The sequence below is a fragment of the Chiloscyllium plagiosum genome, unplaced genomic scaffold (genome assembly GCF_037043375.1).
Source record: "Chiloscyllium plagiosum isolate Xiang-an unplaced genomic scaffold, Cpla_swu_hap1 HiC_scaffold_16, whole genome shotgun sequence".
NCBI lineage: Eukaryota > Metazoa > Chordata > Chondrichthyes > Orectolobiformes > Hemiscylliidae > Chiloscyllium > Chiloscyllium plagiosum.
The window spans coordinates 12,771,015-12,794,549 of NW_028270154.1; the positions used below are offsets into that span (position 1 = coordinate 12,771,015).

Genomic DNA, 23,535 nt, shown 5'->3' on the forward strand with positions numbered 1-23,535 from the left:
GAAAATCAGCATTATCTGAAAATTTATAAAGGCATCCATACAATGGACGATTGTGACAACATACAGGGTGCAAATAAAATTGTGGAATGACTAATTTGTAAATGAATTTCAACATAAGTGAGATAGTAGATTTTGGTTGGTGGAATAAGGAACCAGCATACTTGCTGGGAAATAAGGATCTAAATAGGGTAGAGACGCAGAGTGATTTGGAGTTGCAGAAACACAAATCACTGAAATGGCAATTCTGTTCACAGGGCTGAAGAAAGTGCAAGTAAAAGCTGGGAGGGAATGAACTGAAAGGCAAAGAAGTCATTTAAGCTTGTATAGTATCTTGGTTAAAATTACATAAATACAAGATTGTAACAAATCCATCATTGGGGAGACTGTAACATCATTGGGCCTGTAATAAGGAGGTTCAGTCTACGAATATTTGATCTGGGATTGTGGGTTGTTCAAATCCTACTCCTACAGCTGGTAGAATTTAAATTCAAATTGTCTATCACTCTCAGTAATGGTGACCATGAAGCTATCATTGACTGTTGATTCACTAATGACATTTTGTTAAGAAAATCTAATTCAGTCCCGGCTACATATGCTCAAGACCCACAGTACTATATATATACTGCCGAAACAAAAACAGAAATTGCTGGATGAACTCAGGAGGCTCGGCAGCATCTGTGGAGTCAACGTTTTTGGGTCCAGTGACCCTTTAATTGCATAGTGTGGTGGTGGGAGTGGAGTTGCTGGTTAGTATACAATAGTTGGTGCGAATGAGAGTGCAAGAACATCCCCAGTTAGGCCAAGTAAGGAATGGGTAATGGTAGCCAGGGAGCAAGAAAAGTTGCTACTGATGATCATTTGAAAACAGCTCATGACATAACAAGGCCAGTGATGTGGGTGTAGGTTGAGGACATTGGAAGCGTTCAGGCCCTAAAAGTTTGCAACTTTCAGGAGTCTATACTGAGTTCAAAATGGAAAATGAGGTGCTGTTCTTCCAACTGGCATGGAGCTTCACTGGAGCACTGCAGCAGGCCAAAAGCAGATGCTGAGTAGGGAACAGGATGGTGTGTTGAAGTGACAGACAACTGGAAACTCGGGGTCATTTTTACTGATAGAACATGGGTGTTCTGCAAAAGTGGTTGCCCAGTCTGTGCTTTGTCTCTCCAACGTAGAGGAGACAGCATTGTGAGCAGTAAATAGAGGAAACTAGATTGATTGAAGTGCAGATAAATTGCTCCTTCAACTGGAAGTGTCTGGGACCTTGGAAAGTGAGGAGGGAGAAAGTATACAGATAGATGTGACAGCTTCTGCTGTTGCAGAAGTCGCTGTGGGGAGATGTTGGGAGTAGAGGAGGAGTACACCAAGGTGTTCCAGAGGGACTGGTCCTTGCAGAAGCCTGACAAGGGAAGGGGAGGCAAGGGGAATGTGTGTCTGGTGGTGGCATCCCATTGGAGGTGGTGGAAATTGCAACTAACAATCCTTTGGATGTGGATGCTGGTGGGATGGTAAGTGAGGATTGGGTTCCCTGTCACTGTTGTGGGATGGGAGAGAATGGGTGAGGCCAGAAGTCAGGAAATGCTTTTCATGCCTTGTCATCATTATCATGTAGGCTGCTTTCACCACAACCATTTACACAGTCCCCCGTTTTGTTTCTCCTCAGCTCATCATTATCCATTCCTTTGTCTGTCCAATTGCCGTTTCCGCTCTGGGGTCTGCCTCCACCTTGTTAAAAAAAAAGCTTCCCTCCCTTCCAGCACATCTTTTCCTAGCCACAATCAGCTCCAAAGGGTCACTGGATCCAAAATGTTGAGATGCTGCCAGACCTGTTGCGTTTCTCCAGCAATTTGCTTCGGTTTCAGATTTCCAGCATCTGCAACTCTGTTTTTGTCCCAGCATCAGTCCTTTTGAAACACCGGTATCCACCTTTTGCCAGTCTGAATAGTGACTGGGAATCCTACACACTGCTTTTACTTTTATAGACATTCAACTGGCTGTCTGATCCCAATTCATGGGGTCTACAATACATTAACTAAATAAAATCCTTTTCAAAGTCTGCTTCATTATCTTTGTTAACTCTCAAAATAACAAACTAACATTTTAGACAGCCCCTGGTGGTGCACTGCAAAGAACAGAATCAAACAGTTAATGGTAACCAGTAGAACCACAATGGAAACTTACCAAATCAAATTGCCACTCTAGCCCCTCCAGTGCCTGCTGGTCTCAATGCCTCGATCTTGGACATCACATGTTCCATCTCAATGTACACAGCCATAGACATGATAATTAAAGACAACTGGACACTCCACAGCTCTCTGCCTGGACATGTTAATGTCAACTTTGGCCAGTGAACCTTATCTACCCTTTGCATTACCAGGAGTTCAATAAGCTTGGTCAAGCATGAACATCCCTATGAAAGTTCTGCTGACAATTATATTTTCAGTCTCCAGATTGTTTTCTTTTGGATGCTATCAGCTTAATGTCATTGCTATAAAAGCTCACTGAGCAATAGTTTCCTGGACTTGTCTGATTTCTCCATGTTACATGTTACACAGTTAATGTTAACTGTGATGCTACCAGAGTTGAGTAGCCTGCCAAAACTTTCAGGCAAAGACGAGTCACTTGGTCAAGATACCAGAATGGAGGTAATATCTTCAAATATTTACTGCAATTTCCATATTCCAAGAAAACAGTTGTCACAGTTTAATTACTCAAAAAAGGTTTACAAATTTTATTGTAAAAGCACAAAATATACATTAGGCAGTTCAAGCAATAAAAGGAAGAAACATACAAATATATAAAAACACCATGATCATTGGGCCAGGGAAAAATCATTAAATAGGGTAGAAAAATATACTGCAGTCCTTAACTGGAATAGACAAAGGGCAAGTTCAAATATTTACCACACAGCCTCTTTTCAGTAAGAGTAAAAGTCAGGGAAATATTTACAAAATCCTTTCAATGAATGAACACAAAACTAACAACATTTACCCCTTACCATGCTCCAGGGTCCAGTCCTGGGGCAGTGAAGCACAAAGGTCAACATTTCATGTGAAAGTCTTTGGTTTTCTAACCATCAGTTCACAAACACACAAGACACACACACACACCATCCTGCATTAACAAATCTGTAGGAGGCCTCAGGTTTTCTTTGGGGGGGGGGGGGGGGGAGTGTCAGAGTGTCAATCCAGGTTAGGTATTTCAAGCAGCAAGGTCATGTTCTCAATTGTTCACTCCATTTGATCTCTTCAGCCAATGTCTCCCAAGAAACCACTCAGAATGCTGGACATGACCTTCGATATAGACACCCAACCTCCTCTAGATGATTGATGAGATCTAGAACAGAAAGTAACTGTGTCAGTAATATACAGATTAACGTCAAGCTTTGGTTGTCTTTCCACACAACCTACAAGTAGAACATCAATACCAAGTGGCACTGATAATGATGCCAAGAAACAAATACTACAATGTATAGCACAGACACACCAACACACAACCCAGTGTTTATATATCATGGGTCTACTCCCATCATTTTGTATCATCTCCACTCGCATATCCTTTTTCCTCGTTCACACACTTACCTAACTTCTCTCTTCAGTGCAAAGTAGAGGCATTTGGAAAGCCACGTCCTCAGGATGTGTTAAAATACAACACAACCAACAAAGCGTAGTCGCTATCATAACTGTTGAAATGCTGCAGCAATAAGCACCGGCAGCAACAAGAGGGAGGGAGAGAGAGAGAGAGAGACCTGCATTTACATAGCACCCATCGTGACCATTGAGTGTCTCAAAGGAACAGCAAGTTCCCACAAAATTGATAATGATCAGACAATCAACATTTTCAAACAAACAGACTGACATTACATGGAAGTTTGCCCTGTCTGAAAATGTTGACAAGCTCGAAAAGTAAATTTGATCATTTTTGTGGGAAAGAATCTCTTTGGGAAGTCACAGGCACTGTTTTTGTATCACTCAGATTGTCTGTGAGAATACCTCTGGCAAAAACACATCCATTCTGACAACAGGACTAAAGAAACCACACCCTGGTTGAGCTACAGGAAGCACCTGGCATGGATGTTAATAAAAGTCATTCTACATTGAAAGGGAAAAAGGCAGCTATGGAGAAAGAACTGTGGGGAATAGTTTCAATTGGATATCTCTGGTGAAGAGCTGGCACAGCATGATGGGTCAAGCTGCCTTCTTCTCACTATATCCTTGATTTGAAGAATTATATTGATTTTGATCACATATTGGGGAGGATCTCAATATCTAATCTAACAGGATAGATCACCTCTCACTTTTCTATCAGCGGATAGGGAAATTTGAAGCTTTGTCTAGTCCCAAACCCCAAGTGAACTTGTTCCCATTAAAATTTAATATTTTTCTTTGTCCTTCCTCCAGGCTTCATTGTCTCTCAAATCCACAATAAGAACAAATTCTGGCAGTGCCTAATAGTGTGCACAGTCATGACTCCAAAAAGTAAGAATGCTAGTTCAAACCTCACTCCAGCCATTTGAAAAGACCCCAGAAATACATTTTTAAAAAACACACTTGCCTCAGCAAAACAAAAACGCAAAGTTGTCAGAACGCTAATTGCTTCACGAATGCTTCCTTTTAGAAGTAGAGTTATCATTATCAGGTCTGAACCTATACATGACTCGAGTTACACCCCAATCTGCAGGTAAATCCCTGCCCTCTGGAGAAATGGGTTCAAACCTTCTTTATACCTTCTGGAATTTAAATTTAATTAATAAATCTGGAATATAAAAGCTAGTCTCCGTAATGGTGACCATATGACCACTGGATCATCATCAGAACCCATCTGATTCACTAATGTCCTTCAAGGAAGGAAATTAGCCAGTCTTACTTGGTCTGCCCAATATGTGACTCCATACCACAGCAATGTAGATGAACTCTTAACTATCCTCTTGGCAATTAGGGATGGGTGACAAATACCAGGAATACCCAAGCTTACAAAATGTATTTTAATAAGTATTTTAAAGATGGCTAACACTTTAGCAGGCAGTTACAGATGGACAGTAGGAATCAGTCTTGCCAGTGATACCTGCAAGTCAAAATGCATTTTGGTTTCAAAAGACAATGCATTTTGGTACAGGACAAGAGGGTTTAAAAGAAAAACAGAAATTACTGGAAACACTCAGCAAGTCTGGCAGCATCTCTGGAGACAAAGCGGAGTTAATGTTTCAAGTCCGCTGTAACTCATCAGAATAATTCTGAAAAAGGATCACTAGACCCAAAATGTTGTGTCTGCTTTCTCTCCACAGATGCAGAGTTTTTTCCAGCAGTTTCTGTCATGGTTTCTGATTTCCAGCAGCTGCTATTGTGTGTTTTTTTTAGGACACAAGACCCCTTGCAGAAATATTTGCATCATCAATAATTACAGGTGAGGGTAGCTAATGTTGTACCTTTGTTTAAGAGAGGTTGTAAGGAGAAACCAGGAAACTATAGACTTGTGAGTCTGACTTCGGTTGTGGGTAAATTGTTGGAGGCGATCATAAAGGACATTTATGGGCATTTAGGGAGGCAAAAATTGGTGAGGGATAGTTAGCATGGTTTTGTGCGAGGAAAATAGTGTCTTTCAAACTTGTTCCGGTTTATTTTTTAAAGGAAATTATCAAAAAGATTGATGATGATAGCGTAGTAGATGTTGTTTATTTGGATTTTCGTAAAGCCTTTGACAGAGTAACACATGGTAATATTAGGTTACATGGGATTCATGGTGAGCTTTCCAAATGGCTACATAACAGCAGGAGACAGAATAATTAGAGGGATTACTGCTGCATGGTAATAGTGTAGGGATATAAAGACAAAAAAAGGCATTAGAAGCAATTTGTTTTTACGCATAGGGTGGTTTGCATGGAATGAACTTCCTGAGGAAGTGATGGTTGGGGCATAATTACAACATTTAAAAGATATTTGGGTAAGTACATGAATAGGAAAGATTTGGGAGGGATATGTGGCAGGAGCAGGCAGGTGGGACTAGTTTAGTTTGAGATTACGTTCAGCATGCATTGGTTGGACCAAAGGATCTGTTTCTGTGCTGTATGACTCTAAGAGGGTAACTGCAGTGCCAATGAGTGGGAACACCACAAATGCTCAGTGACATGATAATCACTCACTCACCATTAAACCAGTCGATGGAAGTCCAGCTCTGTCCCATCTCTCTGCTCCGTGGCTTCCTGCACCACAGGGAGATGCCTGGTTCCACTCCCAGGACGACCACACCCAGGAAACCTGTCCCCAGGCGGCACTCCGATCCCATCCCCCTCGCTGCCGCTAAAGATACTCCTCCGACCCGAAAAGTTGAGGAGAAGCTCGGGGCTCGATTCCGCATACGCCTCGGCTTTCTGAGAGAGCAGGAGCTGGAAAAGGGCACTCATCTCAGTCAAGAGAGACCCTTTGACAGCAGACTCCTCTGTCTCGGCATAAAGCTCCATCGAGTTTTTGCCGAAGGTTGAGAAAGTGGTCTTCTCACCATTGCAAATGGGCGGAGAATTCTCAATTGGCTCTGGCTTGAAGACATTCTCCTTGTAATCCAATGGTAATGGTGACGGTAACATCCAGCACAGCTCCTCCAGACTCAGCTCCTCACCTGTGCTGGCCCTCGCTCCCAATTCTGGAACACAGGAAATGTGAATAACTGAAACTAGAGGGGCCAAACATACCAAGGCGGGGTACTCTTGCAATAATGACACTGGAATAATATCCTAGAAACACAGGCTAACTCTCTAGGCAACGTACAGAGGTGGGGAGAGTCCAATCAGTTCTAAAGAAGATATATCAAATCCAGAAGCATTAAAGACAGTGGAATATCTACTCTCTGCTATTTCTATTTGACTGGGTTGGCACGGTAGTTCAGTGGTTAACACTGCTGCCTCTCAGCACCAGGAACCCAGGTTCGATTTCAGCCTCAGGTGATCATCTGTGCGGGGTTTCCACGTTCGCCCAGTGTCTGCATGGGTTTCCTCCAGGTGCTCTGGTTTCTTTCCACAATTCAAAAGTGTGCAGGTTAGGTGAATTGGCCATGCTAAATTGCCCATAGTGTTCAGAAATGTGAAGGTTAGGTACATTAGCTAGGGATAAATGTAGAGTAGTAGGGGAATGGGTCTGGGCAAGATACTTCTTTGGATGATTTATGTGGACTTGTAGGACAGAATGGCCTGTTTCTACACTGTAACGATTCTATGAGTAACTCTTTCTCTCTCTCCATAGATACTGCCAGACCTGATTTTCTCCATTAAGTTTCAGAATTTGAGCATTCTCGGTATTTTGATAATTCCCTGGGGATGTGGGTTCAAATCCAAACACAGCAGCTGGGGCTTTCAAGACTGCCAGGGTCAAGCTGACCCAGAGACTCCCCTCACCTGGTGTTGTCCAGCCTCCCCTAGACAGCAGATCATTCAGTCCCTCTTCAAGCAGACGGTCAATGGGCGAGTTTCTACCGGTATCACAATCGCTGTCTCCCTCCTCGCTCTCTCCCTGACCGCTGTCCTTCAGACTCGTCCCATCAGCTTCCTGCATTGCTGCCCTGTGATACAGGTAGAAAGACAACAACCACCTTAATCTGATATGCCCAGGAAGAGATTTAAAATGTGGATAGCTAGAAAATAATTGGGGAAGGAATAGAAAAGGAAAGGGGTGGGAAACTGAAAGAGGGAATGAGCTACACTATAGAGAAAGAGAGAGAGTTGAACAAATTGTATAATTCTTTCAATAGGCCATTAAGCCTCTTTTTGTGATCCATAATTTTGTTTAATTAATTTGCATTTATACAGCATCTTCAACTCCAAAGGTGCAAGTAGGCAGATAAACGTGGGACCAGGCCATGGGTACTGAAGGGGAAGCAGGTCTACGTCAAAGTGATGCTTCACTGTGACCAATGTAGAAGATGTCTATTGCAACTTAGATACCATTGTGGTACTAAATGCAAAATCAATTCCCATAGCCAGGGAGCTCTCTGCAGCATCCTGGTCAACTTTTATCCCTCTGATCACTTACCTCATCGCCATTTGTGAGATCTTACTGTGGGCAAATTGGCGGCTATGTTTCCCCACACTGCAACTGTGACTAAACTTCAAAATTACTTCACTGCCTGCCAACCACTTTGGGTCAAGCATCTGGAGGATGTGAAAGGTGCTGCATGGGTGCAAGTCTTTCATGCTATTAGTAACGCAGTGAACCTGCTGCTTGGAAGCCAAGAATGTGCGCTAAAACCCAGTCTGGATGTCCGGGAGGGAGAAGAGGGGACAGACGGACAGTCTTCTTCTCTCTCCTTGCTTCAAGGAGAAAGTGATTCTGGGAAGGGTGACAAAGTGGGGTATATGTTACCCTAACATTTCCATTCAGCATCTCCACAGCAGGTACAACAGGGAACTCAACTGGTCTGACAGCCACAACAAATGTTGCTGGAACCAATGTAGCCTCTCCCCCAAACTCAAACCCAAAAGCATTTCAGAGTCAAAGGTGTACTTTTTTAAAAAAAGTGTAGCCACTGTTGTAATGTAGGAAGTACAGCAGCCATAGATAGCACAGCAAGATTCTGTGACACACTCATAATTCTATTTTTTGGTGATGCTGGTTGGAAAAAATATTGATCCAGAACACTGAGAACTCCCGAACTCTTTGTCCAAGTAGTGGCCTGGAATCTTTTAAAGGAGAGCAAACTGGAGCTCGAATCATGCAAGACGCCTGAACGTCAGTGCCTTCAGCAATATAGTACTCCCTCAGGGGAGCGTGGAACCATAGTGAGCTGGGAGTGTCCAAGGGGGACTTGAACCCATAACCTTCTGACCCAGAGATGACAGTGCTACCCACTGAGCCAAGACTGACACCATCACTTGCAAGTACTTTGACTATAAAAGGAAATGTTCCATAAAACCATTCATGGAATCAAAAGAATACAGTAAAAGATGGCCATTCAGCCTATCAAGTCCATGCTCACTTTTATCCAGCAGTCCAATTACACCCACTGCTTTGCTCTTTCCCAATCCCCTGCAACTTACCTCTCCTTACACTTTTTTTTTTTCTCTAATAGTTATCCACGCTTTTAAGGCAACTACTGAATCAGCAACTGTTCTATGGACATGCAAGCTCATGGCAGTGTCTGAACTGTTGCTGCTACCAACCTCTTTCAAGTGTCAGCAGCTTGGTTTCCTATGGTGGAGGAAAACCACTTCCTGATCTAACTAGAAGAGTGACCTATTATTGACAAGATGCGGTTTATTGCATGTCAGCAAGTAGGTGCAGGTTACATTTACCTGATCAACATTATGAATGACTGTGATTGACCAGATGTTAGGACTTACTCCATTGAGATCCTAAGGTATTCTGCCCAAAAGTCCATTTGGCAACACCTAAGTGGGTTTATGGCATTATTAACTCCTTCAGACCCTTTTATTACAGTAAGCAGGGGCTTGGGCAGATTTCAAGGGCCCTGCTTTGTCCCTTATTCAGGACACCAATCCCGGTTCCAAGTATAGCAACTCCACCCTCAACCCAAGCCACAGCTATTAGGCCCTGACGTACTCCCTGTCCTAGGCCCTGTCTATAACCACTGCATTATTATTCCACATCCTAAACATTCCCAATATGTATCAATCTCACATTGTATCACCTTGAATTATTAACTCTTCCAAAATTGCAAACAGCATCTTTGTGCCGAGAATATGGAAGAGACTTGATAAGAGAACATACCTGTAGTTCTTCAAATATTTATTTCCTCGAAAATTTGGCTTAGCTTGGAACTGTCCTTGGTGTAATAAGGAAAGCAGCTGGGAGATTTGCTATAAAACAGAAAAGGAAAAGACCATTTAAATGTCACAACATCCCCCCCAATATACACGTAGCCTATTCATTTCTGGAGGCAATCAGTTGGTCTTAACTTTTAAAAGTGTACTCAAAACTAGCAGCTTAGTAGTTGAGTCTCACTACATACAGTGAGATTGTTCTAATACTGAACTACCAACCCAGAGGACCACAGTTCAAATCCTACCATGTTAGTCATAGATGTACAGCACGGAAACAGACCCTTCGGCCCAACCCGTCCATGCCAACCAGATATCCCAACCCAATCTACTCCCACCTGCCAGCATCTGCCCATATCCCTCCAAACCCTTCCTATTCAGATACCCATCCAGACACCTTTTAAATTGTTGCATTTGTACTACTCACCACCACTTCCTATGGCAGCTCATTCCATACACGCACCACCCTGAGTGAGCAAGTTGCCTCTTATATCTTCGCCTCTCACCCTAAACCTATGCCCTCTAGTTCTGGACTTCCCCGCCCCAGGGAAAAGACTTTGTCTATTTACCTATCCATGCTCATGATTTTGTAAACCTCTATAAGGTCATCCTTCAGCCTCCGATGCTCCAGGGAAAACAGCCCTACCCTATTCAACCTCTCCCTATAGCTCAAATCCTCCAACCCTGGCAACATCATTGTAAGTCTTTTCTGAACCCTTTCAAGTTTTACAACATCGTTCTGATAGGAAGGAAACCAGAATTGCACACAGTATTCCACCAGTGGCCTAACCAATGTCCTATACAGCCACAACATGACCTCCCAACTCCTATACTCAAGACTCTGACCAATAAAGGAAAGCATACCAAACACCTTCTTCACTATCCTATCTACCTGCAACTCCACTTTCAAGGAGCTATGAACCTGCACTGTCTGGGAAATATAACTTTTTTTAAATTCTGGAAATAAATAATGTCAACCAAAATGAGCAGGAGGTATTGCATTGTCTTTAAATCTCAGGTGGTTATTTAATGTCCATTTAGTGAAGGAACCTAGCCTGGCCCGAATCTATGTATACCTGCAGTCCTTCTTCAATGTGTGTCACTCTTACCTACTCATCTGACAAGAGAACTGATATCAAACCAGCTACCAATGTTTCAAGAATATGGCCCACCAGCACCTTCTGAGCACAACTACAGATACACAAGGGAAGCCAACGCCGTAGTGATAATAATCAGTGAGGCTAATCCAGAGTCCCACGACTCTCATTCTAGTGACATGGGTTTGAATCAATGGCAGATGGCGAAATCTGAATTCAATAAAAACTTGTAATTAAAAAGCTAGACTAATGCCAAAAATTTAAAAACCCCACATAGTCACCCAAATCCACAACCACCACCATGTAGAAGGTCAAGCGGATCAGATACATGGGAAGAGCACCCCCTGAAGTTCGCCTCCAAGCCACTCACCATCCTGACATGGAAATATATCTTGATGGATCAATTGACCTAATTCTGTTCCTACATCTTATGGTTCCTGATCAGAGTGTGGGTCCTGTTAATCCAGATGAGGTGGCTGTAGCGAGATCTGCAGCATTGAAATATTCTCATCATGGTTAGCCTCAAATTGCTGCTTTAAAAAGGTGGCATGATCCAGTTTACATGAATCACTCACTGTGTTAAACCCACTCAATAAATTCCAGTGACCTTTACAGAAAGAGGCACACATAAAGGAAAGGTTAAGCACCAGTGGACAAGGGAAATAATTTTAAAAGCCACTGGAATGTTTTACTTGGAATACAAGTACAACAATGGGTGCAAGTTATGTTAAAGCCGTTCAGAACTCTGGTTAGCCCCATCTGGAAAATTGCATTCCTGGGCACTGCACTTCAGGAAGGATGTAGTTCATCATAATGATGCCCAAAAGGTTAGATTATAGGCCAGGTATACACTGGATTTGCAGTCCCTCGAGTATCAAAAGGGGAGAACTGACCCCCAGCCTTAACAGCTTTTGCTTTCTTTATGTTTTATGGAGGCGGCGGGGTGAGCGAAAGCGAGAGAGAGCGATATGGTAGTGGCAGCAGGAAGAATGTGAGGAAGACTGTGTTGCAAATTTCCACTCCCCTTTGTAGGAGGAAGTGCTTCCTGACATGACCTCTGAACAGCCTGGCTTTAACTTTAAGGGCACGTCCCTCGTTCTAGATTTTCCCCCAGAGGAAACAATTTCTTTGTATCCACCCATCAACTCTTTTAACCACCTTAAACACCTCAATCAGATTATCTATACCCACAGCCAGCGCAATGTTGACACAGGGACATTAGGCCATGAGCTGCAGGAAATTTAATTAACCTTCCCTGGCATTGGCAGAACTTTATTTGTACACATCTGGAGCGGAGATTCATTACTGGGAGAACAATGTGGTGAATTTATCCTGCTTTGTACAGGATTCCTGCAAGAATGATTCCCTGACTACAGCTGCGATCAGCCTCTTGCCAGTGAAGTGAGTTAATCAACCACATGAAGTGAAAAGCATTGGGAATTAAGAAGGTGGGATTTTCCAAATAGCGATGTTGTCCAGAAACAGTTAATGGGCTATTATAACATTTTCCAGTTGCTGCACAAGAACAGGCAGGTAGTGCAGTGGACACTGTCCCTGTGCCTGAGAGTCTGAAGCTCTAGGTTCAAGACCCACCCCAGGACATGATGGCAGAGGAAAGGCCAAACAGGTCACGTATCAACTTGTAAGTCATTACAATACTCTGACAGCGAGAGCAGGAGACTCTCCTGGCCTGTCTTCAAATGGAAAGAAATTGGACCCTCTACCATCACAATCCATAGCACCAGATCACAACTTAAATGTCGCCGTAGCAACTAGGACTCTGAATGAACTAAAACATCACAGGAACAAAAAAAAAGGAATCTAGTGATGTGTCTTGAGCTTCTTCTCCCAATTAGATAATGATTGATCTTTAAATGTACTCAAGACGGATTTAAGGTGGGGGTGAATAGATTTCTGAATACCAAGAGTTATGGGGATGGAGTGGGCAAAGGCACAGAAGTGTTTGATCAGTCATGATCGTACTGAATGGTGGAGCTATTCAATGTTTCAAGTAACATTCGTGCCATATAAATGCTAGGCAATGACTATCTACAATAAGAGGCAATCTAACCATACCTTGATAATGCCACCATCACTGAATTTCCCACTATCAACATGCTGGAGGTTTCCATTAATCATAAGCTCATCTGGACTTCCTACATAAACAAAATGGTTAAGAGAGCAGGCCAGGTGTTAGGAATACTGCAACTTGTAACTCACCTCCTGACTTCCCATAGCCTGTCCACCAGTCGACAAGGCACAAGTCAGGAGTGTAATACAACACTCCCATTTGTTTGGATGAGTGCAGCTCCAACACTCAAAGCTTGACACTATCTAGAATAAAGTAAAACAGTTGATGGCAACACATTCACAAGCCTCCATTTCCTCCACCGATACTCAGTGCACTGCAGAAATTCAAAGATCTTTAGACTGCATCTATCAAATCCACGACTACTTCCATCCAGAGGACGAGGGGAGTAGACACATGAGAACACCACCACCTACAAGTTCCCCTCCAAGCCACTTACCATCCTGACTTGGAAATATATCGACATTCCTTCACTGTCGCTGGGTCAAAATCCTGGTAGCATTGACAGTCTACCTACAGCAAACGGACTACAATGATTCAAGAATGCAGCTCATCACCTCCTCCTCAAGGGCAACTAGGAATAGGCAATAAATGCTGGCCCGACTAACATCATCATGTTCCAAGTGTGAATTAAAAAATATTCTAATAGAACCACCTCAGCACCATATCCCTTATTACCTTTGCTCAACAAAACTCCAATCATCTCAATCATCAAACTCCATATGAACCCAAACACTAAGAGGTTGTTTTGGGAGAAAAAAAAAGTTCCAGGTTTCCACTGTGCTGAACGTGAACATGTGTTTTCTGACATCAATTTTGGACCATCTTGTGTTGGATTCTCCCACACCAAATAACGTGTCTGCGTTGAGCCTTTTAGCATTTTAAACACTTCAACTTCTGTACTCAACATACTACAAGCCTAGTCTATGTCCTGGTCTATAACTTAACCCTTTTAGTCCATATAATTTCGGTAATTCTGAACTGCACTCTGTGCAAGGTCAACAAATCTCTTCTAAAAGGCACTGCCCAAAAATGCATGCAGTATTTAGGATGGGGAATTATCACTTCTTTGCATTCCAGTCCAGGAGTTAAATGCAACATGCCAGTAGCACTTTTGATTACTGTTTGTAATCCAGCATTAGCTTTTAATACAGTGACTGTTGGAAATATTCACGTGATGAGTTAGTATCTGAATAGGAAGAAACAGTCTCCCCTATGACTTTCGCTGTTACCATCTCTGATTTCCTCACTATCAATATCCTTGGTGGGGTGGGGAGAGAGAAAGAAACAGACAAAAAAGGAGAAAAATAGACAGTTAGAATCTTAAAATCTCTACAGCATGGAAGCAGAACATTCACCCCATCAGTTCACACCCACCCAGATCCACATCCCTACCCCTGCACTAGCAGTGGTGGGATACATATCTGTGGCCTCTGCAGAGGCTGGACAGACAAGGAGAGAAAGACAGAGTGGACCAGGAACTGAAATAACCAACCTTATAATTCTGCAGCTATAAGAACAAGAGGTGTCCCTTGATCCCCACATTTCTTTGCCCCTCCATGATCCACATTTTTAATGATATGATATTCATTTCAAACTGAGAAAGAGGATGCAAGATAATAATCTATCTAGATTTGTCTACAAAATTCTAGTGTGTAAATTCTATACAAGATTGTGGCAAGCTAAATAAAAACATCAATCTCACTGTCAACATTGAAATATTAAAAATGACAGAAAACGTGCAATGTTAGAACTCCACTAAGTCAAGTCAGAATGAATTCTCATTTCCTCCTGTTGTGATTAATAAATAATAAAGCCTCAGTGAAGCCTACAACTGAGATTTCACACACTAATTTCAAAATCCTTCCCAATCATGAGAAGAATGGCATCAGGATATATTCTCAAATGCTGCATTTTTTTTGTGGGATGTGGTGTAACTGGGGGAAACTGAGCATTTGTTACCCCTCCTTAATTGCCCTTGAACTGAGTGGTTCACTCAGCCGTCTCAAAAGGGTAGTTAAGAGTCAACCATATAGCTGTCGGTTGGGAGTCACGTGTAGGCCAGATAAAAGGTGACAGATTTCCTTCCCTTAAGAATATAAGTGAACCAGATGGATTTTTTTTTTTTAAAAAACAACAAATCGATGATCATTATCACAGTCACCAGTGAGAGCAGCTTTATAGTCCAGCTTTCATGAACTGAATAAGTGGTGTTTTACTGGATGGCAATCAGTAGCAAATGGTGGGCCTCAGGGATCAGTATTGGGATAATTGTTTACAATGTACGTAGATGATTTAAGAGTTGGGGACCAAGTGTAGTGTATCAAATTTCACAGATGGCACAAAGATGAATGGTACAGCAAAGTGTGCAGAGAGATATAGATAGGTTAAGTGAGTGGGCAAGGGCCTGGCAGATGGAGTACAATGTTGGTAAATGCGAGGTCATCCATTTTGATAGGAATAACAGCAAAATGGACTTATGATGAAAAATTGCAGCATGTTGCTGTACCGAGGGACCTAAGTATCCTTGTGCATCAATCACAAAAAGTTGGTTTGGAGGTGAAGGTGGTAATTGAAAAGACAAATGGAATATTGCCCTTCATTGCTACAGGGATGAAGTTTTAAAAAATGGGGAAGTTACACTGCAGCTGTTTGGGTGCTGGTGAGGTCACATTTGGACTTTTTTTGGGTAAGTTTTGGTCTCCTTACTTGAGGAAGGATGTACTGGCACTGAAGGGGATGCAGGGGAGGTTCACTATGTTGACTCAAAAGTTGAGAAGGTTGCCTTATGAGGAGAGATTGAGTACACTGGAACTGCGGGAGCGGGGGGAATCTTATAGGAAGATATAAAGTTATAAAGGGAATAAAAAATAGAAGCATGAAAGTTGTTTCCACTAGCAGGTGAAACTAGAACTGGGGGCATAACCTCGAAATAAAATGGGAGCAGATTTAGGATCAAGTTGAGGAGGAACCTCTCCAGAGGGTTGTGAATCTGTGGAATTCCCTGCCTGGTGAAGCAGTTGAGACTCCCTTGTTAAATGTTTCTAATGCAAAGCTAGGTAGATTTTTGAACAGAAAAGGAACTAAGGGTTATGGTGAACGGGCAGTGAGTGGAGCTGACTCCTCAAAGGTTAGCCATGATCGTATTGAATGGCGGAGCGGGCTTGTTGGGCTAGATTGCCTACTATGGCTCCAGGTTAAGTTCTTTTAAACTTAAATCGCACTAGCTGGCATAGGGCTGGCAAGGGGCTGGAAGAACACAGCAAGCCAGACAGCATCAGGAGGGACAGAGGTCGACTTTCGGGTGTAACCCTTCTTCAGGACTGCTTTTAAAAAATAGTTGGGCATGGTAGGACTGGTCAGCAACGGTTTAGCCTGGCTCTCTGCATCACAAAGCCTGTGTGTCACCTTCTCCGCAATCAGTGATGCAGATCTCACACTGGCAACAGCTTCCTGCTCAGTCTGTCACAGGGAGCACACTTGTGATGCAATGGTAGTGATGCTGGAAAAGCACAGCAGGCCAGGCAGCATCCGAGAAGCAGGAAAATCAATGTTTCAGGCAAACACCCTTCATTAGGAATGAGGCAGGGAGTCTCTGGGGTGGATAGATAAATCAACCCCACCTCCATCCACCTATTGCACTCATAACTACCTTCTCCCCAGCCCCACACCCCTATTTATCTCTCCACCCAGAGGCTCCTTGCTTCATTCCTGATGAAGGGCTTTTGCCCGAGACGTCGATTCTCCTGCTCCTCGGATGCTGCCTGACCTGCTGTGCTTTTCCAGCACCACTCTAATCTTGTCTCTGATCTCCAGCCCTCACTTTCGCCTATGCAGTGGCAGTGTCCCTACCTTTGAGCCAGGGTTTCAAGTCCCAACTGATCCAAAATGATGCAACAGGACGTCTCTGAACAGTTGGATTAGAAAATATCTAGAATGTGGGCTCACTGCTCAGATCATAAGAGATACAGGCGAGCATTTGCCGTGGGGCAGTGGCAGTGCCCCTCTCTCTGGGTCGGGGGAGGTGCAAATTCAGTAACAACATCCCTAAGTTAGGAAGTAAGTATCTCCCGCTCCTCTTACCTGAACGTGTGGCGAGACCTGCGTGAGTTCCAGGGTGCAATCCGAGAAGCCAGCCATGGACAGTCGGACCAGTTCCCTCAGCAGCTGACGATGCTGGGAGTCCCGCTCCCTCCTGAGGGTGGGATAGGCTTTCTCCAGCCCCGGCCCCGGCCTCTCCTCGGGGGTTGGCTGGGGCGGAGGGGGAGGAGAGGCGGACGGTGGTCCGGCGTTCGCCCCTCGCCGGCTCCGTCCTCCGCCCGGCCGGAGGAGGGTGATTTCCGCCTTCTGGATCTGCCGGGGCGGTCTCTTCGGCTGCAGCCGGTAGGCGGTCTCGGCTCGGCGGCAGTTGTAGGCCCGGGAGTCCCGCTTGTCGGCCGCGCACCGGGCCCGCACTGCCAGCAGGGCGGGCAGCAGTAGCAAGGCGGCGGCTCCCAGCGCCCCGAGGCACAGCACCGTGACGGTCGGAGGGCCCAGGCTCTGGCCAGCGAGGGTCGGGTCGCTGGCGGCGGCGAACGACAAGGTGAAGGTGGCCTCGGAGGAGAGCGGAGGGCTGCCGCGGTCCCATGCCCGCACCGTCACGGCCCAGTCTCCGGGCTGCAGTACGCAGGCGCGGATCTCCCCGCTGCTGCTGTCGATGGAGAAGGCCCCGCCTCCCGCCGCGAGCTCGTAACGGACCTCGGCGTTTGCAGACGAGTCGGCGTCCTCCGCCTGCACCCTGGTCACCACGTGACCGCCGCGTTGCCATGGAGATGGCGGCCTCCCGCTCGGAGCTCCCTCGGGCTCGCACTCCCCGGCCGCCTCGAGCGGCACGGTGATCACCAACGAGCCCGGCGAGGTGAAGACCGGCCGGTTGTCATTCACGTCGTCGATGTCAAGCCTGACTGGCACCGTGGAGCTGGCCGGGGGCTCGCCGCCGTCCTGGGCCTCCACCAAGAACTCCAAGGCCCTCAGCCGCTCGTAGTCGAACGACACCCGTGTGTAAATGGTGCCCAGCTCGGGGTGAACGCCGATCAGTGAGGAGACGGGGAGCCCCGCCGAGGACGAAGAGTCCACAATTGAGTAAGTGATTCGGCCATTGGCGCCCTGGTCCCTGTCAGAGGCCGTCACAGTCAGGATCGTGATGTTGGGCGCTTCATTCTCTGGGATGGACACCCGGTAGGCGCTCTCTGCAAACACCGGGGCGTTATCGTTCACATCGACCACCTTTACGGTGATGAGGATGGGGGGTGAGGCGGGGATTGCACTCCCGTCCCTCAGGGTGACCAGCTTCAGGTGGTACTCTGCCCTCTTCTCTCGGTCCAGGCTGGCCTGGCTCACCATCAGGTAGTTGTCCTGGTAGGTTCTCACCAGCTGGAAGTCTCCCCGAGCCTCCAGCTGGCACTCCAGCTGGCTTCCAGCCTCCACCAGAGCAATGGGCGAGTTTGCTGCCAGTCCCTCGGGCACCAAGATAACCTCAGGGCCTGCTCTCGACGCTCTGACTCCATTGGCCCCCACGTCACCCAGAGCTTGGAAATCATAGTATGTTAAAAAACAAAAAGAAAGAATGAAAAATGTGGTTTGAGTTAACAAGGGCACCTCGCGTTTCCAAATCAATTCCCGAGGTGCTCTGGGAATGGCGGTCAAACTAAAGCTGAGACTGAGCTACATCAGGAGATTTGGGTGGAGGGGTCCAGGTCAATGTGGTTGGTTTTAAGGTGGGGAACAACAAAACAGAGTTGAGGGGAGAATTTCAGAGAAGACATCGCATCCAATGTGCCGGGGCAACAATAGAAATCGGGGATACTCAAGAGGCTAGAATTGTAGAGGCGCACAGATCTGAAGGGGATCTTAGTGGTGGAGGAGGGGTTTGGAAGCAAGGATGTGAATTTGGAAATCCTCTAGCAACTTACATAAGCTGAAATGTAATACATACTTCCTACACTTCCCCAAAGTCAGTCGGTGGGTGGGTGCACTTTTAAAACTTTCCAGTAGTGTGCAGGTCTGAATTGCTGTGCTCTTCCAGCACCACTGATCCAGAATCTGCCTGAAACATTCCCCACCTCCAGCTCCTTGGATGCTGCCTGACCTGCTGTGTTTTTCGAACACCACACTCAGCTCTGATCTCCAGTCCTCACTTTCTCCTAGCAATCCCTCTTGGTCCAGGTAACCAACTTGTTCGCATTGTGGAATGGTGACTCAGAAGGCAGACAGATGCTGGCAGCAATAGTTAGAGCAGAGATGGTGCTCTAATCAGGTTGGTCAACCACATTGGCTGAAACTGTAGCATGAAGACCTACTAGACCCTATTCCTAAACCTCAGGCATCTGCTTCCCAGTGTCAACAAAGCCATTCTCATCCTAATAATTCTGACTGAGTGCAAACCTGGCCCCTGCCCCACCAACTCCCAGGGTCATAGTCTCCACCTCACATTTCTACCTCCTACCATGGACATATGCTAAGGATCTCATAACGCTCTCCTAACAACCTCTTACCCTCTAAAACTGAACTCATCCAAGTCTGTACTGTCCTATTGGCTAACTCACACTGTCCCCATTCATCCATAACCATAGTACCAGGCCATGATAACCCCTTAGAGGGAATCTAAGCACTTCTTCTTGACATTCAGTAGTATTACAATCACCTAATTCCCCACTAGCAAAACTCTGGAGGCTACCACAGCCAAGATGTTGACTGGATTATTTATCTATTGCTTCAACAGCATGTCAGAGGTTAAGAATCCTGCTGTAAGTAACTCACACCCTGACTCCTGCCTGTTCACAATCTACAAGACATAGTCATAGATGTGATGGAAAACTCAACTTGCCTGGATGAGTGTACATTCTACACCACCCAAGAAGCTTGACATCATCTCGGGCAAAGCAGTCCATCTCATTTCCATCCTATTCCAACATCTTTAACAATCTCCCTCCATTTATCTACAAGATGCACTGCTACAACTCTCAATAGCTGTTTAAAGCACCTTTTGATCTCACAATGACCTATAAGGATAAAGGTGGAGGATCCCAGAAACAATAGGACCGCCAAGATCCCCTCCAAACCATACACAATCTTAACTTGAAATTCTATTGCCATTTTGGGCACAAAGTTCTGGAACTTCCTTCCAACAGCAATATGAGTGTCCCTTCAGCACATGGACATCAGTGGTTCAAGTCAGCAGCTTACCACCATCTCAAATGCAATTAGCACAGTCCATGTACATGAACAATGAAGCAAAATTAACACAGAACCACACAAGGTGACATTGACAAAAGCTTGGTAAACAAAGCAGTTTTTAAAAGGAGCATCTTAAAGAAGGGATGGGAAAGTGAAAATGGTGAGGTTTTGGAAGGGAATTCCAGATCTTGGGGCCCTTGCCAAGACTGCAAAAGTTGGAGCAATGAAAATCAGTACACATTAAAGATCATAAAATCGACAAACCTTTTCTTGGCAGTCAGAGCCTGCAAAAGTGAGCAGGAAATCCTGGACTATGTCAGCAACAAAAACGTCACTTACCTTCAGGATATGGAGTTAAGAATCTAAATATAGAGGCAATGGGATGCCTGAACTTTGTCACTTAGATCCCAAATCTATGCATCTGATTTCAATCCAGTGGAATATTCCTGCCCTGGATCAGGAATTGTATAGAATAAAAAAATAGAGGAGGCTGTTCAGCCTATCACTTCAATACCATTTGAAATATTTATCCAGTTGTTCTCACGCTTGCCCCGTACACCAGGAATTTTGTCCTGTTCAACTATTAAACATTTCTTCCTTTTAAGTTACAAGTGAATCATCTTTCAGACTGCACATTTCAAGTCACAAAGTCATTGTTGTCTCTAATTCTTTTGTCTAAATCTGTTTTCTCATTGCTGTTCCGCTATAAAGACCATAAGACATTGGAGCAGAAATTAAGCCATTCAGCCCATCGACTCTGCTCTACCATTCAATCATGGCTGATAAGTTTCTCAACCCTATTCTCCTGCTTTCTCCCTGTAATTCCTGTTCCCTTGATACTCAAGGACCTATCTATCTATCTATCTATCTATCTCGGTCTTAAATATACTCAGTGACCTGGTCTGCACAGCCTTCTTTGGCAATGAATTTCATAGATTCACCACTCTCTGGCTGAAGACGTTTCTCCTTATCTCCATTCAAAGAGGTCTTCCCTTTACTCTAAGGCTATGCCATCAGGTCCTAGTCTTTCCTACCAATGGAAACATCTTCCCAACATCTACTCTGTCCTGGCCATTCAGTATTTTGTATGTTTCAGTTAGATCATCCCCCCCCCTCCTTCTAAACTCCAAGTATGTTTATCCAATCAAAACTTTTCACTAATTTTAAAAGTCATAACTAAACTTCTCTTCCACCTTCTCTGCTCCAAGAGGACATTCCATCTGACTTTCCATCCGTGGGAAATCTTCTCTGCAAAACTTTGGATGAACATACTTTTACTGTGCTGGCCAAATTATTTAGACAACAAGGCAATGGCACAAACACAAAAAGGACTAACCCTAGTAGCTGAGTAAACGCTCCCATAATTATTTTTAAATTATTGCCAGATGTCCTAGCCTGTTAAACCTAATTAACTGTGATAATACAAGTTATTGACAATTTCCACACAGGAGCTAATCTTAAAGTTTCTGCTTATTCCTAAGCTAAAGTCTTTTCCCTCAATTAGGTTCAATTACATGGGAAGAAAGATACCATAACAGTTCAGTTGTAAGACGAGATGTTAGTTGTCCAATACTTCATCTAAGTCAACAGGTGATCTCTATGTCCTTGTTTGCTATGATCTGCCTGTAATGCTCCCAAAACAAAGCTTTTCACTGTACTTAGGTGCATGTGACTACAATAAATCAAATCAAATTAAGATAGGTCCATATTGATGGTGCAATCTATAACACAGCCAGTGGCCATACATTGTCAGGTGTGAAGTAAATCTTTTGTTGCTGTACTCTGTATAGATTTCAGCACAATTATCTGTTGTAACAGGTTTGTAAAATTAATAAGTATCTCCACACAGTCCTCTTTCATTGAGCACCAACAGTATGACTACTAATCGCATATACAGTCTTGATGTACATAACATTTCTGATTGGCTTTCCTACCTTAATAACAGATACATTGGTCTTATACCTGAAAAACTCTTTCAAAGGGCTGTCACAGGCCTTCGGCATTGTAAGATTCTTTGAATTTTTACATCCCATGACAGGGTAGTTGATGAAAAGTTAGGTGTGTGTGCACAATTGATACCTCTACTGTCAGTATCAAAAGTTCACCCTTTGATAAAATAGGTGGAGTACGTTTTGCCAGTAGAATGGGTAATGCTACCCAAGTACAGGACTGCACAATCCTACTGCTATCAGCACATGTTGAGGTTAGTGATATTTCCTGTCGCTGGTGGGTGGGTGGTGATCATTGTCAAACTACCAGGAAACACCTGGCAGTCTTTACACTCAGTACAAAATTTACACGAGACAAGTGACCAACAATCACAAGCCCTCAATAGACCTCCCTTGGCATTGCTGTGCTGATTGTGACTGTCCATTATTTGGCCATTTCTCTGCCGTCACGTCCCCATACTCCCTATCCTTCCCTGGCTCAGCAACACATACAGATTGGTGTCCCTCCCTGACCTAATCTGCTCTGTTCCTGAAATCTACATTCCCACGCTCACCCAAGCTCTCCAACAACTCTTCGGGATCAGATATGAAAATGGGGTGGAGCGGTGGGGAAGAGCTGTTGAAATGGAATAAGAGAGCAGCAAAGTAAGTGAGACGGGATGGAGTAAAGTGCGGGTTATTTGGAAGAGGGCAGATTTTGGGACGTGGGTACTTCTGGAAGGAGGAGAGGTAGTTGGGTGGAGGAGGAAAGAGCGAGAAGAGGTGAAAATTTCTGGGGGTCGGGGGGAGTGTTTTAGAAATTTGGGCTCTTACGGATGGTCAGGTTCCAAATTTAAAGAGCTTTTATTCTTCAGTAGAATTCAGTGACCACACTCCCCACTGGCACCCTGATCCCAATTGGCCTCAGGACCCCTGGAACCGTTACCTCTTCGCCCCAGGCGGCAGTGAGCGGGACCACCATCTTCTCGTGCTCCAGATTCCTGCTCTCGGCGTCTCCAGTCCGCGGGCTCCCGGGACGGGGGCAGCGGCCGGACCCCATCGTCCTCCTGATGGTGCCGGTAAGCGACCCCCGCCACCGACACATCCCGAGGACAGGCGGTGGTGACAAGGCAGCAAAAGAGCAGCAGCGCCTGTCCCATAGCAGCAGTGCCAGAACTGAGCGTCTCAGTATGGGACAGGAATCCCTGAATCTTCCGAGGAAGGAACCGGCACCCAAGTCCTGGCAACTCCGCCTCCCCACGGTGCTGCTCCGCCTTGTTTTCCGCCCCTTCCATCGCCGCTCCGCCTGTTTTGCGCCGCCTCCAATCGCAAACTTTAACCAAAGTTTAATTTTGCTGTACTCTCACGGCTCTGACTAATCAATGCTCTCTGTGGTTAGCCAAGTGAAACTTTGATCCAATTGAGGATAAGGGCGGGCCCGCATCG

At 44.9% G+C, this 23,535-nt stretch overlaps 1 protein-coding gene and 1 long non-coding RNA gene across 3 annotated transcripts in view; one reads left to right on the top strand and one right to left on the bottom strand.

Annotated features, from left to right (window-relative positions):
• Positions 1-3,158: 3,158 nt before the first annotated feature.
• On the bottom strand, positions 3,159-23,492 carry LOC122556459 (protocadherin-18-like). 2 transcript variants are annotated; one of them, XM_043703118.2, is made up of 6 exons: positions 23,036-23,450; positions 17,030-18,513; positions 9,711-9,799; positions 7,382-7,545; positions 6,141-6,633; positions 3,159-3,333 (listed from the first exon to the last, which is right to left on the bottom strand). In XM_043703118.2, exons 1-5 carry the CDS (start codon positions 23,382-23,384, stop codon positions 6,143-6,145), a joined length of 2,577 nt encoding a protein of 858 aa, XP_043559053.2. In that variant the 5' UTR covers positions 23,385-23,450; the 3' UTR covers positions 3,159-3,333; positions 6,141-6,142. The 2 variants fall into 2 exon arrangements, with proteins under 2 accessions (XP_043559053.2, XP_087851253.1); XM_087995127.1 differs by lacking the exon at positions 6,141-6,633 and having other exon boundaries at positions 23,036-23,492.
• The window catches only part of LOC148147481 (uncharacterized), a 127,066-nt gene continuing 121,469 nt past the window's right edge, over positions 17,939-23,535 (top strand). Inside the window, exon 1 of the long non-coding RNA XR_015759699.1 lies at positions 17,939-18,067. This is a non-coding gene — a long non-coding RNA (uncharacterized LOC148147481). The remainder of the gene's footprint in view (positions 18,068-23,535) is intronic.

Coding starts and splice junctions, on each gene's coding strand:
- LOC122556459 (XM_043703118.2), bottom strand. CDS start 23,384: ATGGAAGGGGCGGAAAACAAGGCGGAGCAGCACCGTGGGGAGGCGGAG. Junction 7,546..9,710: donor AAATATTTGAAGAACTACAG/GTATGTTCTCTT, acceptor CCTGTATCACAG/GGCAGCAATGCAGGAAGCTG. Junction 6,634..7,381: donor GGGAGGCTGGACAACACCAG/GTGAGGGGAGTC, acceptor CCTGTGTTCCAG/AATTGGGAGCGAGGGCCAGC.